We start from the raw sequence: 22017 nt of genomic DNA, 5'->3' as shown, positions 1-22017 counted from the left end.
GTGCAGATCTTTCCCTTATACCTTATGTCTGTGGAGGCTCCAATACTGTTTCTGGCTCACAATCACTGATGGAAATCACTGACCAAACACTGATGTGTGAATAAGGCCTCATGCACACGGCCGTTGTTTTTGTGGCTCGCATGCGGAGCCATTCACTTCAATGGGGCCGCAAAAGATGTGGACAGCACTCCGTGTTCTGTCCCCATCCGTTGCTCCGTTCCGTGGCCCCGGAAAAAAAATATAACGCGTCCTATTCTCGCGTCGCTTTGCGGACAAGAAAAGGCAGTTATATTAAAGGCTGTCCTTGCCGTTCCGCAAATTGCGGAACGCGCACGGACGCCATCCGTGTTTTGCGGATCCGCGATTTGCAGACCGCAAAACACACCACGCTCGTGTGCATGTAGCCTAAGGCATAAAGTTTATTTTACACAGGTAATCATTCAGATCATTGCTAATGAGCGTTCATATGAATGCTCGTTAGTGATGATCTGTCAGTGTAATACTGCAGCCAATTACCTGATTAACGGGTGAGCGCTCGTTCTTCGGGTATTTGGACTCTTTCAACAGGTTGAAAAAATATTGTTTAACGGCGGAAGTTCAGGATGTGTAATCACGATCTGCTGCCAGCAAACAGTGATTCAGTATGGGGGCGAGCAGTGGCATTAGCGAACGCTTGTCCCCATACCGAGGAGGAGATTTCTGCATGGAATAGCAGCGGTCTCCTCTGCTAGCGAACAGGCGATTGCCATGAAGGAATGCTTCCCTCCCGACAATCGCCTTGAAGATCTGCCCATCTAATATAAGCCTTAGGCCTCGTGCACACGGCCGTTCCATGCATCAACTTGAATGGGTCCGTGATCCGTTTGCACCGCAAAAAAATATAACATGTTCTATTTTTTTGCACACCGCAGCTCGGGATTGCTGACCCATGCATGCCGCAATATGACCACGGCCGGGCAACATGATGCCTTAAACACTAGTTCTTCATTCTTATACTCCCTATAAAAGAATATTTTGTGCATTGGAAATTTTCCATTTCGTAGATGTGATAAACTGTAATTATTTAGTAATTAACTGTAGAGTTTTCTATTCTGTAAAATAAAGCCTTAGTGTTACCAGCCTCGGAGTTCCTGACACTGTTTTAAAGCACGGCAGAGAACATTATGTTATAACACTGAAAATAAATGTCTGAAATATTCGAGTCATCTCACATAACTGAAGCAAAATCCTTCAGTGTGCAGGATGAAGGGTTGGCAGTGCATTATTAGAATCTCCGTGTTTGAGTCTATTTCTTGTATATTTAAAGATCACTAATGATTCTTGCATTTGAAAGTGGGAACAAATATTTGGTCAAAGACTACTGTATAATTTCCCTTTGTACAAGTAACATGAGAAAATAAAAAAGACCAGTCAGCTCTCCTGACTTGTCTGTTTTAATGAAATCTTCCATGAAATAAGCACCTTTTCTTGCAGCTCTGCACTGTAGAGTTCCTCTGTTACACTACCTGGAAATGTTTGCAAAAATGTCAACTGCGTGTTAGCTTTCCGCGTGTCAGTTGGAGAAGGTTAATACAAGGCACTTACTAATATATTGTGATTGCCCATATTGCCTTGATTCATTTTTTCATCACATTGTATGCTGCTGGTATGCAGAGGTTACGACCACCCTGTAATCCAGCATCTGTGGCCGTGCATGCACACTATAGGAAAAAGTGCTGGCCTACGTGCACTCCCGCGGTCCTGGCCACGAGCGAGGCGGGCTCCTTTTTCCATGGCATGCCAGCATGACCACCACTGCTGAAATCCCCTCTCACATTGCTCTTTTCTTTCTGGCACCTCTGCCAGTGCATTATACAGGACCGGCAGGCCTGCATTTACTGGCATTAGAGGGAAAAAGGAGGGTGGGCTGTGTGTATAAGGCCTCATGCACACGACCGTATGCCCTCCGAGACATACGGTCCGTGAGCGGGCCATATGTCCCGGAGCGGCATACATCGTGCGCACGGGAGCGCACAGCATCATAGGTTACTTTAATGCTGTGCGCATCGGGCCGCCCGCGGGAATAGTGTCCTGCACTCATAATATCATATGAGTGCGGGACAATAGTTTGCATAAGAGCTGTATATGCAAAAACACACCACATAATATTTTTAATTAAGAATATTTGTCTTTTTTTATTTTTGATGAATTTGAACAATAAAAATTAATGCAAAAGTCCAAATGTTGTTAAAATATTCTTGATCACAGTTAAAACGTAACATATTCTTTAAAGTCTGTTTTTAGAAATTATGACCATGATCACGACGGCTATATTTCTCAAGAAGACTTTGAAAGTATTGCTGCTAACTTCCCGTTTCTGGACTCCTTCTGTGTTTTAGACAAGGATCAGTAAGTTGGCTCACACTTTGTTTAATTCTGCTATGATATTATTGTTGGCAAAGGATCATTAAATGATTAAATTTGGTAAGATGTGGTGAAACAATAGGAGAAGCTCATTTTCCAAATGTATTAATGTGTAATAATTTGAATTACAAGTGCAAGTTAAAAATACCCAAAATATAAAAACACATAAACCAAACAGACAATTTTAAATAAAATTATAAAATGTATTAAGCTAAGGGGGTTGTATCAAAGTATGTGTTGCTGTCTGGTTTTAACTGGCAGATAACATTTCCTTTAACCCGCTGTAGTTGGTTGCGATGTCTTAAACTTTTTGTGATCTTTACACACTTCTGTTTGTTTTATGCAGTACTAACATGCTAAAGTCTATATAAATCAGACGAGCTAGAAATCTATGAAGAAACATAGTTTATATTAATATATTTAAAAAATATTCTTGCATTTATATTTTATTCCATAGAGATGGTCTAATCAGCAAAGAAGAAATGATGGCTTATTTTTTGAGGGCAAAATCGCAGTTTCATTGTAAAATGGGACCAGGCTTTATTCACAACTTCCATGAGATGACATATCGAAAGCCGACCTTCTGCGAGCATTGTGCAGGATTTGTATGTTCATTTTATTACGCTGTACATATGTTTTATAATTAGGCACTAGTAGACGACATTGCAGTGGATTCTGGATAGAGATGGTGTTATCCCATGATTAATGTAAAATAAATTAAAATCAGGCATCATATAGTATGTGGCAATATCTTTCTAAGAAAGCTAGAACCAGCCCTGTACCTCACATGGATCCAGAGATCTCCCCATTCATTGTTCTGCTAGATTTATATCAAGCTGGCAGCTCAGGGGAGTGACTTTTCCGCTGCAGCTAAGGGGGCGTGTCTCAACTCTCCCTATCACAGCTCAGGAGACAGGTGAAAGATGAAACTGAGCATGTGCGTCCTTCTCAGTAAGCAGGACAAAGATATAAGAAGAAAAAAAAAACAGCAGGCAGTGTTATACAGATACATTTTATTGAATAACTTAGTGGCTATACTAAATTACATTCAATTACAAAAGTATTAAAATCCAGGTGCTGGTTTGAGCAATAAAGTGGTCAGAGCATAGTCGGGGCATACACTAAGGTGGGAGGGCACCATGGCAAAATCAATCCTCCCACTTTATCATCTAAAAAAACCTCTCCAACTCTCCTAACCTTTTACAAGCAAGACACTCTTTCCCCCCTAATTTAAACCCTCTTAGACTGGAAGTCGTACTGGAGCTGCATTTTATTGCTTCAGCTGCCCTGCATATTTTTATGTTATGACCATCATTTTGGGGATGCCCCTATAATATTGTCCCATATTATGTGCATGTGATAAATAATAGATCATGACCATAATATTAACTAAAATGACATAATCAGTACACTATGACTCCACCACTGAACACTTGCACTTATGATTCATAAGCACACCCTCGCTCCCTATGACCATCAATCCTTTCTTAGTGAGAAATCTGGAAGGACTGCATTTAGAATTTACATGATCTGGAGCTGTTGAAGTCAGAAAGGGTGTTGGTTTATCCTGTTTTGTTAGTATAGCAATTGCTACTTCCTTCTTTATGACACATCTTTCCTTACTGCTTCTATTAAACTGCTATATCTTTCATTTCAGCTATGGGGTATAATCAAACAAGGATACAAATGCAAAGGTAAATATCAAGGGCTCCAAAGTGTCACCCATGATCTGTCAACCTGTCAGAAGTAACTGTGTCTTACATAACGGTATATTGCATTCCATATTGACAATGCACAATGCGGTGATTTTGCCTTCAGAGATTAGCAGCAAATGAGAGGGCAAGTTACAGATGATTTGATTCATAGGAATAAATAAGTAGAAGTTCTGATTAATATCTAGTTACGGTCTTAAACGTTTTATCCTTTTCAGACTGTGGAGCCAATTGCCATAAACAATGTAAGGATCTCCTTGTGCTGGCATGCAGGAAACTCTCCAGAGCAGCATCTGTTGGCAGCAGCCATGGTTCCCTTCCCAGCAGCCCATCTATAGCTCCAGGTATAGTGTATCTAATGCAGCATAAGACATTGAAAAGAGTATATCAAACAATGACATTAACAGGATAGAAGGTAAAAGTGTCTTCACCTACCAGCATTGCACTTTTATAGACAGTGATATGCCTTACATTTCATGAACAGAGCATTAAAGGTGTTGTCTAACTTCAGCATATGGCATTTATTATGTAGAGGAAGTTAATACTAGGCACTTACTAATGTATTGTTATTGCCCATATTGCATCCTTTGCTGGCTGGATAAATTTTTCCATCACATTATACACTGCTCATTTCCATGGTTATGACCATCCTGTAATCCAGCAGTGGTGGTCGTGCTTGCACACTATAGGAAAAAGCGTTGGCCTCTTTGGGGTCGGGATCATGGGAGCATGCCTAGACATGCATTCTCACCAACTCCCACCTCATTTCTGTGCTGCAATAGTGGCCGCAAGCCCTGGAAACAGCAGTGTATAATGTGATAAAAAAATGAATCAAGTCAGCAAAGTATTAACTTTCTCTACATGATAAATGCTATTTGCTTTGTAACTGGGACAACTCATTTAAGATTTGTAGACAAACAGTTATTTTTCTTGGAAGTGTTTCGTTAATTCAACTGTTACGGACACAGGGCGTACAGGTACACCCTGATGTCCCGATACTTAAGGACAGAGGGCGTACCTGTACGCCCTGTGTATTTCCGATCACCGCCGTGCGGCGGGCGGTGATCGGAACTGGGTGCCTGCTGAAATCAATCAGCAGGCACCCTGGGTCAATGCCGAGGGGGGTCCTGTGACTCCCCCTGTATCGGCGATCGCTGCAGATCGCTGCAGATTAACCCCTTCTATGCCGCTACCGTGGCATAGAAGGGGTTTGTGTTTGAGGGAGCCCATCGAGTCCCCGTGCTGCTGTGGCGGGGACTCGATGTCTCAGAAGGCAGCCCGATACCTTGCACGGCATCGGGAACTGCCTTCTATGGGAGCCGAGGAGATCCAGCCTCAAGCTGGGTCTCCTAGGCAACCTGTTAGTGTATTACTCTGTGTAATACACTAACAGGGAATGCATTACAATACAGATGTATTGTGATGCATTGGAGAGGGGATCAGACCCCCAAAAGTGAACATCAGAGATAAAGTAAAGAAAAAAAAAAGTAAAAAAAAAATGTTTTTAATAAAATTAATAAAGTAATAAAATTAATAAAGTAAAAAAAGAAAAAAAAAGCCCCTTTCCCCTTATTTTATAATAAAAAACTGAAAAAAAACCCACACACATATTAGGTATTACCGCGTCCGTAATGACTGGCTCTATAAATATATCACATGATCCACCCTGTCCGATAAATACCATAAAAAAATAAAAATAAAAACGGTGTAAAAAAAAAGCAATTTTTGTCACCTTACATCACAAAAAGTGCAACACCAAGTGATCAAAAAGGCGTATGCCCCCTAAAATAGTACCAATCTAACCATCACCTCATCCCACAAAAAATGAGCCCCTACCTAAGCCAATGGCCCAAAAAATAAAAAATAAACTATGGCTCAGAATATTGAGACACTAAAACATAATTCTTTTGGTTTCAAAAATGCTGGTATTGTGTAAAACTTAAGTAAATACAAAAAAAATGTATACATATTCGGTATCGCCACCTCCGTAAGAACCTGCTCTATAAAAATATCACATGACCTAACCCCTCAGGTGAAAAAAAATAAAATAAAAACGGTGTAAATTTTTTTTATTGAGGCGTGCAATACACCTGCTTCCACAAAATACTGATTAAGGGGTTTGATATACCAGCTTCCACCAAATACTGATTGAGGCCTGCGATATACCTGCGTCCACAAAATACGGATTAAGGGGATTGATATACCTGCTTCCACCAAATATTGATTCAGGCCTGCGATATACCTGCTTCCACAAATACTGCTCTTCTCTAGGGAGTTTGGTACAGGGTCATTTTGAAAATGACAGGCAGAGGAAGAGGCAGGCCATTCCGCAGGGGTGGTAGGGGTCAGGCAGGTACACCAGGCCGAAGCCTATGTGGAGAAGGTGCGTGGCTCACTCAGCCTTCCACTTCTGCACCCTCCTCATCCTCTGTATCTGCACCCTCCTTACTCTCTGCTGTGTGCACCCCCAAAGACACCACCACCACCACCACCATAGCCCCTCCACTCGAGTCAGAGGAATTATTTTTCTATCCATTCCCAGACCTTACAGATGCGCAGCCATTCTTGGCATCGGATGAGGAAGAGGAGGTAGCAACGGCCGCCACCCAGCGGTCTGACGACAGTACCCAGATCAGCCCAAAGAGGGTGGTCCCCGCTGTTGCTGCCTACTCCGAGATCTCTAATGTCAGTGGTGATGAAGGTGACGATGATGACGGGTCGATGGACGTCACGTGGGTGCCCACAAGAGAGGAAGAGGAGGGGAGTTCAGAGGGAGAGAGGGAGAGATGGAGATAGGAGATAGCAGATAGGTAGGAGAAGGGGGAGAAGCAGGCAGAACTCGCAGTGCACAGGAGGCAAAAAGCAGACTGCAAATGTATCTGGAGCGAGCCATCCACTATGCACAGTCACACATGGCTCCGCAGCAGGGTCGTTGTTAGGGTCTCAAAAGATCTGGGGCCCAAGCCCCAATGCATATGGCCCCAGTCGAAGCCCCCCGCCCACACTAGCAGTAAAGACATTTTACTTTCTTTATTTGCTGCATAGACACTATCAAACATACAGGACTATACAGCAGCGCATACCTCTCACATACAGAGCCTCTCAAGTGACGTCTCTGATGTAGATGTTTTCTTTCATCTGTTTCATTAAAGGGATTTTAGAGATATGTAAATTAGTCTAGAGATATGTAAATTAATCTATCGTTGATGAAAGGAGGAGATTCGGACATAGGTGGTGCTGGGCTCCTTCACAGGTGGGTGTGGCTGGGCTCCAGGAAGGTTCGTACAGCCCCTTGGACACATACAAGACTAATTTACATATCTCTCAAATCCTTTTTTAAAGAAAATTAAAGCACACAGCCCTATAGGACCGGTATATTGCGGACATGCTAGCGGCGATCTAGCCGTGCATGTCCGCAGCTCTATAGCCCAAAACTTGGTGACAGAATCCCTTTAAGTCCGGACAACTTCTCTCAGCCGCCTCGTTTCTGCAGAGTGTGACACACAGACATCTGAGGTTCCTCACATTTCTATCATCATCCCCCATCCTTGAGTCTCAACAGTGTTATGCTGCTGCTCGCTGTGCGCCCCAATACCCCCAAATACTATCCTGAAGAAATAATAGTGCCATACAGATTGTCCCCCCATAGAAATAGTGCTACTCAAAGTACCAGCAATAGAAATTCCCTTCTAGAATGCCCTCATAAATAATGCTGCCCCCCATAGTGCCCCAAACAGTGATTAGTAGAAGAGCCCTCCAGTATTAATAATGCCCTCATAGAGCCCCCAGTAGAAATAAGCCCCCCCCTATCGTTCCCCCAGTATTAATAAAGCTCTCTACAGACCCATCAGTAGTAATACGGCCCCACAGTACTCTTAGTAGAAATAAGGAGGATCTATAAGTCATTCCTATAGAGCCCCCCAGTAGTAATAAGAACGCCTATACTGTCCCCTGGATTTAAAATGTCCCTATAGAGCCCCCAACAGTGATAATGCTCCCCAAGAGTGCTTTCAGTATTTATAATGCTCCCCTATTTCCCCCCCAGTGGTAAGAAAGCTCTCTACAGACTTCACAGTAGTAATAAGGTCGATGTATAAGCACTCCTATAGAGCCCCCTGTAGCAATCAGGACCCTGATAATGTCATCAGTATTTATAGTTATAATCCTTCCTGTAGTGCCCTCAGAAATTATAATGCCCCAGCCATTCCAACATACAGGCCCATGTAAAAAACATCATTCCCTCCCTTCAGCCTCATGCAACACACACTCCCATGTAAGACACATCACTCCCTGCTAAACTGCCTCCATCATACAGTCCCATATAAGGCTACATGCACACGAAAATGTTTTTTTAAAAAGTTGCTTTTTTATGACCATTTTCTAACCCTTTGTGCGTCCATTTTCTCGCCACCTGGCTGTTAAAAACAGATGAATTTTATTGGCTTAGTCTAACCCCCATAATGGCCCCAACTGTAAAAAATGCCCCAATATTGGCCCTCAGCATAAATAATGTCCCCCAGCAGTAATAATGTCCCCCCCATAATGGCCCCAGCATACAAAATGTCCCCAATAATGGCCCACAACAGTCATAATGTCCCCCATAGTGGCCCCCAGCATAAATAATGTCCCCCACAGTGGCCTCCAGCAGTAATAATGTCCCCCATAGTGGCCCCCAGCAGTAATAATGTCCGCCAAAGTTGCCCCCAGCATTAATAATGTTCCCCATAGTGACCCCCAGCAAAAATAATGTTCCCCATAGTGGCCCCAGCATTAATAATGTTCCCCATAGTGGCCCCCAGCAGTAATAATGTCCCCCATAGTGGCCCTAGCAGTAATAATGTCCCCCATAGTGGCCCCTAGCAGTAATAATGTCCCCCATAGTGGCTCTCAGCAGTAATCATGCCCCCCATAGTGGCCCCCAGCATTAATAATATTCCTCATAGTGGCCCTCTCCAGTAGAAATGCCGCCCATAGTGGCCCCCAGCATTAATAATGTTCCCCATAGTGGCCCCCACCATTAGAAATGCCACCCATATTGGCCCCCAGCATTAATAATGTTCCCTATACTGGCCCCCAGCAGTAGTAATGTCCTCCATAGTGGCCCCTAACATTATTAATGTTCCCAATATTGGCCTCCAGCATTGATAACCTCCCTCATAGTGGCCCCCAGCATTAATAATGTTCCCCATAGTGGCCCCCAGCATTAATAATGTTCCCCATAGTGGCCCCCAGCATTAATAATGTTCCCCATAGTGGCCCCCAGCATTAATAATGTCCCTCACAGTGACCCCCAGTATTAATGATGTCCCCCATAGTGGTCCCCAGCATTAATAATGTCCCCTATAGTGACCCCCAGCATTATTAATTTCCTCGATAGTGGCCCCCAGCAGTAATATGTCCCCCATAGGGACCCCCAGCATTAATAATGTTTCACATAGTGGCCCATAACATTAATAATGTTCCCAATATTGGACCCCAGCATTAATAATGTCCTCCATAGTGTCCCCAGCATTACTTATGTCTCTCATAGTGGCCCCCAGCATTAATAATGTGGTCCCCAGCATTTTCTTTTGACTTCCCCCCCCCAAAAAAACAACAAAAAAAAAACCATACCTCATCCACTTGCACAGGCGGGGACACTCGCTCCTCACTGCTGCATCCAATGAGGAGTCAGTGTTGCAGCGTGTTAGATGAAGGAAGTATTTTTTAAATGATTTTAACTCCTGAAATGTCATTTCTCCCCACTGTACCCTTTTTTTATCAGTTGTTACACGGGCGCACTCCTGTCTTAACCGCCGTAGAAAATGGTCCCATTGATTTCACCGCGAAAAATAGGACATGTCCTGGGTTCTGACCGCCGCTATTCACTGGCCATTAAAAAACAAAACAAAACAAGACAAAACAAACAAAAAACAGCCATATGAACAGTCACATAGGTTGCAATTGGTTATAAAAATGGCCTTGTGATGGACGCTACTTAAACTGCTGTCACACGACCTAAATAACTCCCCTCCAATATACAGTCTCATGTAAATAGCATCACTCCCCTCTCTTCAGCCCCTTCAATATGAAGTCCCATGTAAATAACATCACTACCCTCCCTTCAGCCCCTCCAACATACAGTCCATGTAAATAACATCACTTCCATGCCTTCAGCCCTTCCAACATACAATCCCATGTAAATTATATCACTTCCTTCTCTTCAGCCCCTCCAACATACAGTCTCATGTAAATAAAATCACTCCCCTTCCTTCAATATGCAGTCCCATGTAAATAATATCATTCCCCTCCCTTCAGCCCCTCCAACATACAGTCCGATGTAAATAACATCCCTCCATATGTAAATAACACCCCTCCCTTCAGCCCTAACATACAGAGGTGGTGTAAGAGAGGAGAACTGCAACTCCCAGCATTCCTTTGGCTCTCACACTGAATATCTCCCTTCACTTACCTCTCCTTATGTCACAGAAGCCATCACAGGGTCTTCTCAACTAGTTCTCCTCTTCACAGCTGAGCTCCGCACCTCCAGCACTGATCACATGACGGTGACATCATCGCAGGTCCTTATCCACCTTGAGCTCTGCCTCTAGATCACCTGACTGTGATATCATCACAGGTCCTTCAGCTCCTGCCGTGCTTCCTGGTCAGTAGTCTTCCCTGTTTTTTCATTAGCAGGCAGTACATTCGGGGCCGGGGACAAAACATCCAGGGCCTAGGTCCTGAATGCTTTTACCTAGTGGCGCCCCTGCTATGCAGTGTGGGCTTTTTTTATGTGTCAGCTACTGACAATAGTGTTGTCATCTGCAGCCTGTACTGTCAACACATAAGTCGCGGTAAGCACAACGCTCACCTAGGGACGACCGCCTTAAGAAGGCACCTGGCCTCCCATCACCGAGCCCAGTGGGAGCAACGCCATCAGAACCCACAAAGCCATACTCCTGGCGCTCCACGTCCTGCCTCTTCTCCTTCTCCTCTCTACTTTCATTTGTCCTCCACTCCACCTTCCACCGTGCCGTCGTTGCATTCATCTGGCAGAAGGCAGGCTTCCGTGGCCCAAATGTTAGAGTGTAAAAAGTTGATAACCCTCTTGCCCAACGGCTGAGCTTGTTAGAACTGCTAACCCGCCAACTACTGCCATAGAAACTGGTGGACTCGGAGGTCTTTAGAAAATTTGTGGCGATTAGCACACCACAATGGAAAGTCCCCTGAAGGAAATATTTCTCCCAGAAGGGCATCCCAGAGCTATATGGCCACGTTCATATATCTCTGGCACACAGTGTCGGTGCCAAGATACATCTGACCACAGACACGTGGTCTAGCCAACACGGGCAGGGAAAGTACATAACTTTTACTGCCCACTGGGCGAACCTTCTGACAGCTGTCAAGCATGTAACCCATGGCACCAATGTGGATTTGATGTTACCGCCACGGATTGCATGCAGGCCTTCCTCTTCTTCTCCTCTTCCTCCTCCTACTCCATCCTCCGTCTTCTCCTTGGCTGACTCCTCCTTTTCCACTGCTACCGCCTCTTAAGCTGCACCCCCCAAGGGGAGGAGGAGGAGAAGCAAGAAGAGCAGGCTTTGAGGGGGGCTTTAATCTTTTTGGGGATCCCTGGTTTTGTCCGTGGCTGGGGAGAGGAGACTGAGGACGACATTCTCCTGAGCGATGAGCAGGAGCCAGGGCGCTCCACCGCTTCCATTTTAGTGCAAATGGGGGCCTTCATGCTCCAGTGTTTGAAGAGGGACCCCCGTATAAAAGCATAAAAGGCAAGGACCAGTACTGGGTGGCAACGTACTTAGACCCCCGGTACAAACACAAAATGGCAGACATGTTACCAGCATCACAGACAGCTGTCAGAATGCAGCATTTCCAGGCCTTGCTGCGAGAGACGCTGCATTCTGCTGTTGCGGGCGCTGGCAGAGGAATTTCCGCCCACAGTGAAACAGGTGCGGGTACCAATCCTACTGCGCCTGCAAGAAGAGGGTGGTTTGAAGATGTATTGGTCACTTCAGATATGAGATTATTCTTGCAGCCAACCTATCGACAGCCACCCTCCGGCTCCAGCCTCAGGGAACACCTAGACCGACAGGTGTCCGACTACATCGGGTTAACGGCCGATGTGGATGCTCTGAGAAGCGAGGAACCCCTTGACTACTGGGTGGGCAGGCTTGACCTGTGGCCAGAGCTGGCACAATTTGCCATGGAACGCTTGGCTTTCCCTTCGTCGAGTGTCCTGTCCCAGCGCAGCAGGGGAAATCGTGACCGATAAGCGCACTCGCCTAGCTCACGACAGTGTGGAGTACCTCACATTTCTAAAAATGAAGGAGGCATGGATCTCGGAGGAATTCAACACCTGTGACGACCACGTGTAATGGAATTTCCTCATGACAGCCCACACATATCCACCACCACCCAGAACAAAGAATGGTCCTTGTCTTATGTATAGGCGGCAGCATAAAAGGCCTTTTCTGTCAGGTGAATGCCTAATTTTTGGGGCCTTTACTCCAGTGGCCTACAGTAAAATTGTTATCCAGTGACCACCTAATGTACCTCCAGCCACATAATCACTTGTTCTTTTCTGTCAGGTGAATGCCTAATTTTTGGGGCCCATACTGGCCTACAGTAAAATTGTTATCCAGTGACCACCTAATATACCTCCAGCCACATAATCACATGTTCTTTTCTGTCAGGTGAATGCCTAATTTTCTGGGCCTGCACTCCACTGGCCTACAGTAAAATTGTTATTCAGTGACCGCCTAATGTACCTCTAGCAACATAATCAATTATTCTTTTCTGTCAAGCGAATGCCTAATTTTTAGGGCCTGTACTCTCTTGGCCTAAAATAAAATCTTTCTAGGCTCAAGCAGGGCACATTTTTGAGAGTTTCCCTTTAAGATGCATAAAAATGGCCCCTGATTAAAATACATATTTTTTGTGGGAATTTTTGCCATTGATCCCCCTTTGGTATCTCACTGTCCATGTTGTGGGACTATTTGTGCACTTCTAGTAAGTATTTGGTGGCTGCAAATATGACCTAAAAGTTTTTCAGGTTCGCCTGCCATTAAAGTGAATGGGGCACGCCGTGATCGCGTGGTTCGTGAACATTTGATCGCGAACGCGTGTTCGCGAAATGTCCCGGCCGATGTTCGTCCATCACTACCGATCACTGTGTGGTCCTCAGGTGATTGTTGAGGCCCCTTCCTTTCCTGTGACATCACTTCAGTCTGTTACATGCCAGTTCTGCAGCTCAGTCCCATTCAAGTGAATGGAGTTGAGCTACAATATCAAGCAGAGCACATTAACCCCTTCACGACTGCCATATGGCTATATATACGTGCTATCTGCACATATCCCGTGCAGATAGCACGTATATAAACGTGATGGCACCAATTTAATCCAAGCGCTGCAAAACGCTTGGATTAAAGCTTCTGCCCCTGCACTGCCGCTGTCAGGGACAGTGCAGAGTCCGGTAATGCCGGCAAGGGACCAATTAGAGTGGTCCCTTGCCGGCGATCGCTCCAATTGGTTAGTCTGTGCAGACTAACCAATCGGATCGCGGCAGTGTAAAAATGCCAGTTTCAGGCTCTGATCTGCACTATGCAGGCATTAGCTGATCAGTGCCCCCAATATGTGCCCGTCATTTAGCCCTCTTCCTGATCTGTGCCATTATAAGCATGCCCTAATGCCTCTTGCCTCCCCCATCTGCCCTATCCCTCGATCAATGCCTGCAACATATCTTCTTTCCCCCTTGCTCCGCATGTGCCTGTCCCTAGCAACAACTAAACCTACCTATGTCCTCTGCCCCTTACTGTATTCTCAGCATTCATCTTTGCCCCCTGCTGTGGTCCTCTTGAATGTGATGGCAGCGGCTCAGTTCCTGAGCCGCCGCCATCAGCACCGAGTGTCAGCTGTATCTATGGGGTTAATAGAGGGAGGGGGCTCCCTCTCTCAACCATCGGGCTGCTGCTCTGCGATGGCAGCGGACGATTGTTGCCATGGCAACTGGACGCTTTGCAAAGGCGTCCAGTCTTGCCATCTATCAGGAAACCTAATAGTACTATACTTTGCAATGCAAGAGCATTGCAATGTATAGTACAGCCATCAGCCCCACTGGATCTTCAAGATCCAAGTGGGACTTGATTTAAAAAAAATGGTGAAAATTAAAAAAAGTTAAAAAATAAATAAATGTAAAAAAATTCTAAAAAAGAAAATTAAAAATAAAATAAATAACTTTTTCCCATATCTGCTCATTTATAAAAGATTAAAAAAATAAATAAAAATAAAATAAACTACCCAGAATTGGTTTTGCCGCGTCCGTGATGCCGTGATCTATAAAATGATTATGGTACTAATTTCACATGGTAAACACTGTAAAAAATTTTAAAAAATTGCGTAATTGCTGTTTTTTTTGCCTCACCTCTCTAAAAAAATGAATAAAAAGTGATGAAAAAGTCATATGCATCCCGAAAATGATACTAATAAAAGCTACAGCCCGCAAAAGATAAGTCCTCATATAACTATGTTGACGGAAAATTTTTAAAGTTATGGGTCTTAGATTTTGGTGATGCAAAAAAAAAATGTTTCATAAAAAGTGATTTTATGATATAAAAGTGGTAGAACATGAAAAAACAATACAAATTTGGTCGCCATAATCGTATCAACCCACAGATCAAAATTATCATATCAAATATACCACATAGAGAAGCCCATAAAAAAATTAAAAAAACACTGACAGAAATGCAATTTTGCCAGCTTCACCTCCTAAAAAATTGAATAAAAAGCACTCAAAAAGTCATATGGACCCCAACATTGTACCAGAAAAAATTGCAGCCTGTCCTGCAAAAATACAAGCTTTTACACAGCTACATTGATGGAAAAATCAAAAAGTTATGGGTCATTCGATTTGGTGATGCAAAAAATAAAAATGTTTAATAAAAAGTGATTTTATGATATAAAAGTGGTAGAACATAAATAAAACAATATACATTTGGTATCACCATAACCATATCAACCCACAGTATAAAATTATCTTATTAAATATACCACATGGAGAACCCCATAAAAAAATTAAAATAAAAAAACACCGGCAGAATTGCAATATTAGCCCCTTTCACCTTATACAAAATTAAATAAAAAGTGATCAAAAAGTCATATGTACCCAAAAATGGTACCATTAAAAACTACAGCCCATCCCGCAAAAAATGAGCCCCCACACAGCTCAATCAACAAAAAATAAAAAAGCTATGGCCCTTAAAATCTATTTCAGCAAATTCCATGTTAGAAAATGCAGATGTCGCTCCTTTCCTTTTGAATTCTGTCGTCTGCTCATACAGCAGTTTACGACCACATGTAGGGTTTTGTCGTATTCAGGAGAAAATGGGTAACAAATTATGGGTGCATTTTCTCCTGTTATCTGTAGTGATGAGCGGCATAAGCAATATTCAAATTCGCTATATTTTGACATTTTTGGCCAAATATTTCCCATAAATTTGCAAATTCGAGAATTTGTGATCTCCAGTTATTGTTTACTTGATTGCGAAAATCGGCAATGTAATATATTAATTTGCAATAAATTTGCGATTAGAATATTCAACACTATTCGCGAATACGAATATATAGCACTATATTCTAAATATTTGCAAATTCTTGAAGTAGTGATATTCGTGATTAAAATTTACTATTCGAATATTCGCACTCAAAACTAGTTATCCCCTGCTAAAGTGAAAATTTTTGGCTTAAGCGACTTTTTCTTGTAAAAAATAACATTTTTCATTTTCACAGCCAAGTGTTTCTAAATATTATGAAACACCTCTGAGGTAAAAGTAGTCAGTAAACCCCTCAATACATTTTTTGAAAGGTGTAGTTCCAAAATGGAGTCACTTTTTGGGGGGTTTCTTCTGTAGGGGTGCCTTAGTGTGCCTTCAAATATCCAGCAAAATCTGCTCTCCAAAAACCATATGTTGCTCCTTTCCTTGTGAGAACTGCCGTGTGCCCATACAGCTGATTACAAACACAAATGGGGTGTTTGTGTAAACTGCAGAATCAGGGTAATAAATATTGAGGTTCGTTTTGCTGTTAACCCTATAGGAAAAATTGTATTAAAATAAAAAATCTGCACAAAAACTGAAAATTGTAAATTTCACCTCCATTTTCAATTTATTCTTGTGGAACACCTAAAGGGTTAACCTAGTTTGTAAAACCAGTTTTGAGTAATTTGAGGGGTGTATTTTCTAAAATTGGGTCATTTATGTTTTTTTTCTATTATGTAAGGACCTCAAAGTGACTTCCGAACTGAATTGGTCCTTAAAAAAGTCGGTTTTGAAAATTTTATAGAAAAAAATTAAAATTGTTTCTTAAATTCTTCTAAAAGTCTTCTAACGTCCTATAAAAATAAAATGTTATTTTCAAAATAATGCCAACATAAAGTAGACATATAGGGAATCTTAAGTAAAAACTATTTAATGAGGTATCACTATCTGCCTTTAATGCGTAGAAATTCTAATTTAGAAAATTCAATTTTCTTTTCCAAATTTTCTTAAAATTTGGGATTTTTTATAATGTAAAGGTAAAAGTTATAGACCCAAATTTACCCCTAACATCAAGTACGAGATGTTACGAGAAAACAATCTCAGAATAGCCTGGATAAATAAAAGCATTCCAAAGTTATTAGCACATAAAGTGACACATGTCAGATTTGCAAAATTAAGCCTGGTCACGAAGGTGAAAAATGGCTTGGTCTTGAAAGGGTTAACAATGTATGGAGTTGTACTTGGTATACTATGTAGAGGCTGCAGTGTTCATCCAAGCATCAGGGTTGCTTCAAACAACTGATTACCGGTAGTCAGACACCCACCAATCTGAAATTGAAAATCCCTTAACGGTCACATCTGCCCAGTGAATGGTTGCAGAGTCACTGGCCACAACCAAAACTACTATCACAAATTTCTGTACATGGAAGAGATGTAATGGTTTTAAAAAGTGAAATTTGAAACAGACTCGGGTACGCAGTGGGTGCACTTCATCAACATGCTAGGAGCACCCCCACGACCTATTGCATGAATGGATAATGCAGCCCTAATCCTTGTAAGTCAGTTAGTAGTCAAGGGAGGGATGTCATAATGCTCAAACTTTGTACATAGGGTAGTTAATCAGCCCTAGCTAGATATATTCCTGTCCTTATACCCTAGCAATACTTCTTTTGTATTGCAAACACAAGAATAAGGTGCCGTATGTTAATTAACACTATGAATTTCTGCAGCACAAGATGAAGTTTTTGAGTTCCCCCCTTCTGGAAGAGAAAGTCAAGATCTGGATGCACGAGCAATCACTTTGGTCACTGGGTCTTCTAGGAAAATTTCAGTCCGATTACAGAGGTCTACAACTAGCCAGGCTACACAAACAGATCCAGTGTGGGCTGATTCTGGCTGGAGCGACACAGGTTCTCATACATTTCCTAAGATGAAATGCAAATTTTATAGTAAGTCAACCAAGAACAAAGGTTTTGCCAAATGGGAGAATGAAAAGCCAAACATGCACCCGAATATGGATATTATGGAAGTACAGACTATGGAGCACCTTCAAGACCACAATGGGACAGAGACCAAGGAGGAATTGATCAGCACTGAGGTACAATGACATATACATTTTTAATGTATAAAATATCTTTTTCAATAACTACTTGGATGTTAAAGGAGTTTTCTGAGACTTTTATACTGATGACCTATCCTATGGAGAGCCCATCAGTATCTGATCAGTGGGGGTCTGACACTGGGTACCCCCACCGATCAGCTGTTCGAGAAGGCAGTGGCACTGGCAGTAGCGCCACGGCCTTCTATCAGCTTTTCCTAGGCCAGTGACGACAAATGGGTCCGCATCCATGATGCGGTGCACAAACGGCCGGGGCCCCTATTTTGCAGTCCTGCTGTTTGCGGGCCGCAATACGGGTACGGCCATGTGCATGAGCCCTAACTGTGACATACAGTACGGTGCCAAACAGAGCATCACATGCAGCACAATGAATGCCTATTGCTTTTTAGTATGGAGAGTATGAGTCAGGTACAGTAGATCCCCAGAGTAAGCTATGAGTGCCATATTACAGCCCAATACAACTCAGAGGATGCACTCACCCATTGTATCACCATGTTCTTAGAGGTTGAAATCTGAGCTTCAGTGTAAACCATTAGGGCAAGCCATTAGTTCCAGTAATATTTTTGGGATCCTACTGGACGGTTTTGTTACATATTCTTCCCAAACCACATAAGTAATCTACTCCAACTAAAATACCTATGTAATGGGACAGAGGATTAATGGTTCACACAATGTCTGAGCTGAATGGTTTGAGGAGGATGATGTCTTTTATAATAATGTGCACTGTATTCATTAATGCAATGGATATTTGAGGGTGCTATCAATCATGATTGCATTGTGGGAACCTGCAGAGAATAGAAAAAAGTCATATCACCACATCCACCAATGACTCTAAAGTTGACTAGACACATCCAAGTGCTTGAACGGGCTAGATCCACTAAACTGTTTGGTCAAATCACCTACAGTAGAAGCGGGTTAAAAATTGCTTTTCTGGGTACTCTGCAGGTTCCCATACTTTATGACCGTTTAGGTCCCCAAAATATCCCTACGAAACTTTGTAATCATATTTCATTCTTTTTCATACTATATGTCCACAGGACCGTTGATTCTCTAGTTTTCTGTAAACCAAGAAGAAACGGACACTGGCTGAGGTTGGAAATTCCTTGTAAGCAGCCATGGACAGCAGAAAATTGACCTGGACTACCTGGCAATGAAAAGAAAGAAGTAGGACAGAGCACTGTTTGTGTCTTTGAGCTACAAGTGAACTTTACTCACTGAAAAACAGAGTGTAGCAAGAGATGGAAAGAAGACACTTTGAAAGGACTTCTACAGCTGGACTTGGAGTTGGTCACTTCATGTGACTTAACTATATCCCACCAATATTTGTACATAGCTAAACAGCAGTAGGTTTGCAGAGACTGTGCATAAAGGTGTGATTGGTATTTATTTTTAGAAGAGCAAGTGAAGAGTACTAAAATATTATTTAATAATTATGAGACCCAAGGATCTACTTGTGCCATGAGTTTATTACAAGTAGCTCCATGTGATTCCAGTTGGTGACATTCAGACATCACCTTAACCACGCATTTCAGAATCACAGACATTCCTGTGCCATCAAATAGGTAACTAAATATAAGACTACTCATACGAGATAAAAAGACTCGTAGGAAATCATGAATGTGGTCTTTGAGGAGTCAAATTTTATGTTGCAAAACTGTAGTATGGTGGAACCTAATGTGTTAGTAGATCACATACCAGCAGGATGATTTGGGAGAACTGACAATATGTAGAATACACTGCTACTCTCTTGTTAAAGTGAATCTGTCTGCTCATAAACAGCCCCCAAAACGGAAGTAAGCATTGCATAGTGGAACAATCTCTGATTCAGATTATGTCTTTTCATGTTTATACTCACCCCTGTTCCCCCTCTGTGCTCCCACGAACTGGCAATAACTTTATCAAGAGGACTGCTGAGCATGTACATAATGGAGAGGACTCCAGGATGAGTCCTCTCAGATCCGTTTACTTCTGGTTTGTGGGAGCACAGCAAGGAAACGGGGTCAGTAAAAATATACAAATCTCATCATCTGAATCGGCAATCGCTACACTATGCAATGCTTACTGTAGTAAGCGGCTATTTAAGAGCTGACAGATTCCCTTTTAAGGGGTTTTCCGGTATTTTAACATTGATGTTCTATCCTCAAAATAGGGCATCAGTATCTGATCGGTAGGGGTCTAAAATACTGCAGCTGTTTCATAGAAGATCTGTCTCCAGAACTACAGAGCTTAATGTATTATGTAGTTGATTGAGCTGGTAAATGCAGTTCTTCTCCCACTGAAGTGAATGGAGCAGCGCCGCAGGAACCATCTCCATCCACTACACAAAAGACGGAGCTGTGTAATTCTGGCACCGACTTCTGGCACAGGAGTTGTGATCTGAAGCAGCTGATTGATGGGGAGGTGGGGGTGCGGCATGTCGAACCCATGCCAATCAGATTTTGATGGCTTATGCTAAGGAAAGACTATCAATATTAAAATCTCAGAATAAAACTTTAAATTGGTTGTGCAAGAATGGGGGTCCCACTTAGCTGGACCCGTAAAGGGAAGGTTACTTACCTGGTTCCTGGCTCCAGCTCCCCACTCCTTCTCCTCCCAGCCTGTGATGCTCTGCTGGGCTCCCTTGCTGAAGACATCCATTTTGACATTGCCTGCAGCCAATTATTGGCCACAGTGGTCTCCGTCATTTGTGATGGGGTAAGGGGAACTTGGCTTCAGTCGATGTGAAACCGGATATTTTCAGCGAGGAAGCCCAGCGGAGAATCACAGGCTGGAAGGAGAAGGAGTGGGGAGGTAGCTCCGGGAAGCAGGTTCCATTAACGGTTTGGCTAAGTAGGGGGAGGTTTGCCACCCCATCATTCTTGCACAACCCCTTTAAAGTACTGTAGGGATTTGGGGAGAATCTTCGATAGCTGGTCTAGAAAAGCCAAATGGATGTGAGCAGCCCGGAGTGCTAAAGCATCATGATACATAATAAGTTATTGATGAAGAAATCTAGATCTAGAAATACTTGACCTGTGAACTGTCTTTACAACTACCACATCTACAGTAATATACTGTTTCCTATTTGACATATTTCCCTAAACAAACCCCACAGTTCTGTCCAACTTAGGCCTCTTGCACACGACCGTATGGCATTTTCAGTGTTTTGCAGTCTGTTTTGAATGGATACGTTTTTCCGTTATTTGTTTCAGTAGTGTTTCCGTTTCCGTTCCATTTTTCCGTTGGGTTTCTGTTTTTCTGAAGCATGGCATATACAGTATACAGTAATTACATAGAAAAATTGGGCTGGGCATAACATTTTCATTACATGGGTCCGCAAAAACAGAACGGATACAGAAGACATACGGATGCATTCCGTATTCGTTTCGTTTTTTTTTTACAGCCCCATTGACATGAATGGAGCCACGGAACTTGATTTGCGGGCAATAATAGGACATGTTCTATCTTTAAACGGAACGGAGAAATGGAAATACTGAAACGGAATGCATACAGAGTACATGCGTACCCATTGAAATGAATAGTTCCGTATACGGACCGTATAAGAGACGCAAAAAACGGAACGTAAACTAAAAAAAATAAAACTACTAAATAATGGAAAAACCATAGTACCAACCAAACTTATAGTGGCTACAACCCATGTAAATGGCTCAACAATGCTCACACTACTTGTATTTATTTCCTTGAATCACTGGATTTCTGGTATTAAATTGTGTTTGCCGTTCCTCAATGTTATTTAAAAAGAAACTGCAAGAAACAGTCTTTCATCTCCATGCGTTATGTTGTATTAACAGAAGGCAAGTCAAGTACTAGGGTTTGAATAAAACTGTATAAAAGTGTACAACTGTTGTGTGCATCAAAACCTAATATAAATGAAGATTCGCTGGGGGTTGTGGTTACAGTTCAGATGCTGGAGGTATGTGGGCCCGAGGGAAATGATTCTGAATGCACACACTCCGTCTATACAGAACCTATGCACAATCACTTTTAACCCCTTCCGGCTACAGGTATTTTGACTTTAACAGCTTATTTTTTTTCCTTTTTCTGCTTTATTTATTCCTGGCTTCTATGAGACTTTTTATTTTTGACAAAACCGTATGATGGCTTGTTTTTTACAGGGTAAGAGCTCATGCACACGACCGTATGCCCTCCAAGACATACGGTCCGTGAGCGGGCCATATGTCCCGGAACGGCATACATCGTGTGCACGGGAGTGCCCAGCATCATAGGTTACTATGACACTGTGTGCATTGGGCTG

At 42.7% G+C, this 22017-nt stretch overlaps 1 protein-coding gene across 3 annotated transcripts in view; it reads left to right on the top strand.

The window, feature by feature from the left end:
• Positions 1-20956, top strand: part of RASGRP3 (RAS guanyl releasing protein 3) — a 168917-nt gene extending 147961 nt beyond the window's left edge. For all 3 annotated transcript variants that reach the window (XM_040429553.1, XM_040429551.1, XM_040429554.1), the window contains 6 exons: positions 2273-2388; positions 2861-3008; positions 4061-4097; positions 4334-4459; positions 17374-17741; positions 18800-20956. In XM_040429553.1, the coding sequence (XP_040285487.1) occupies positions 2273-2388; positions 2861-3008; positions 4061-4097; positions 4334-4459; positions 17374-17741; positions 18800-18808 (804 nt within the window). In that variant the 3' untranslated portion in view covers positions 18809-20956. The remainder of the gene's footprint in view (positions 1-2272; positions 2389-2860; positions 3009-4060; positions 4098-4333; positions 4460-17373; positions 17742-18799) is intronic.
• Positions 20957-22017: the final 1061 nt, after the last annotated feature.

This window comes from Bufo bufo, chromosome 4 (assembly GCF_905171765.1).
Source record: "Bufo bufo chromosome 4, aBufBuf1.1, whole genome shotgun sequence".
In the NCBI taxonomy this organism is placed as follows: domain Eukaryota; kingdom Metazoa; phylum Chordata; class Amphibia; order Anura; family Bufonidae; genus Bufo; species Bufo bufo.
The sequence above is the reverse complement of the archived record's forward strand: the minus strand, read 5'-3'. Positions and strand labels throughout refer to the sequence as shown.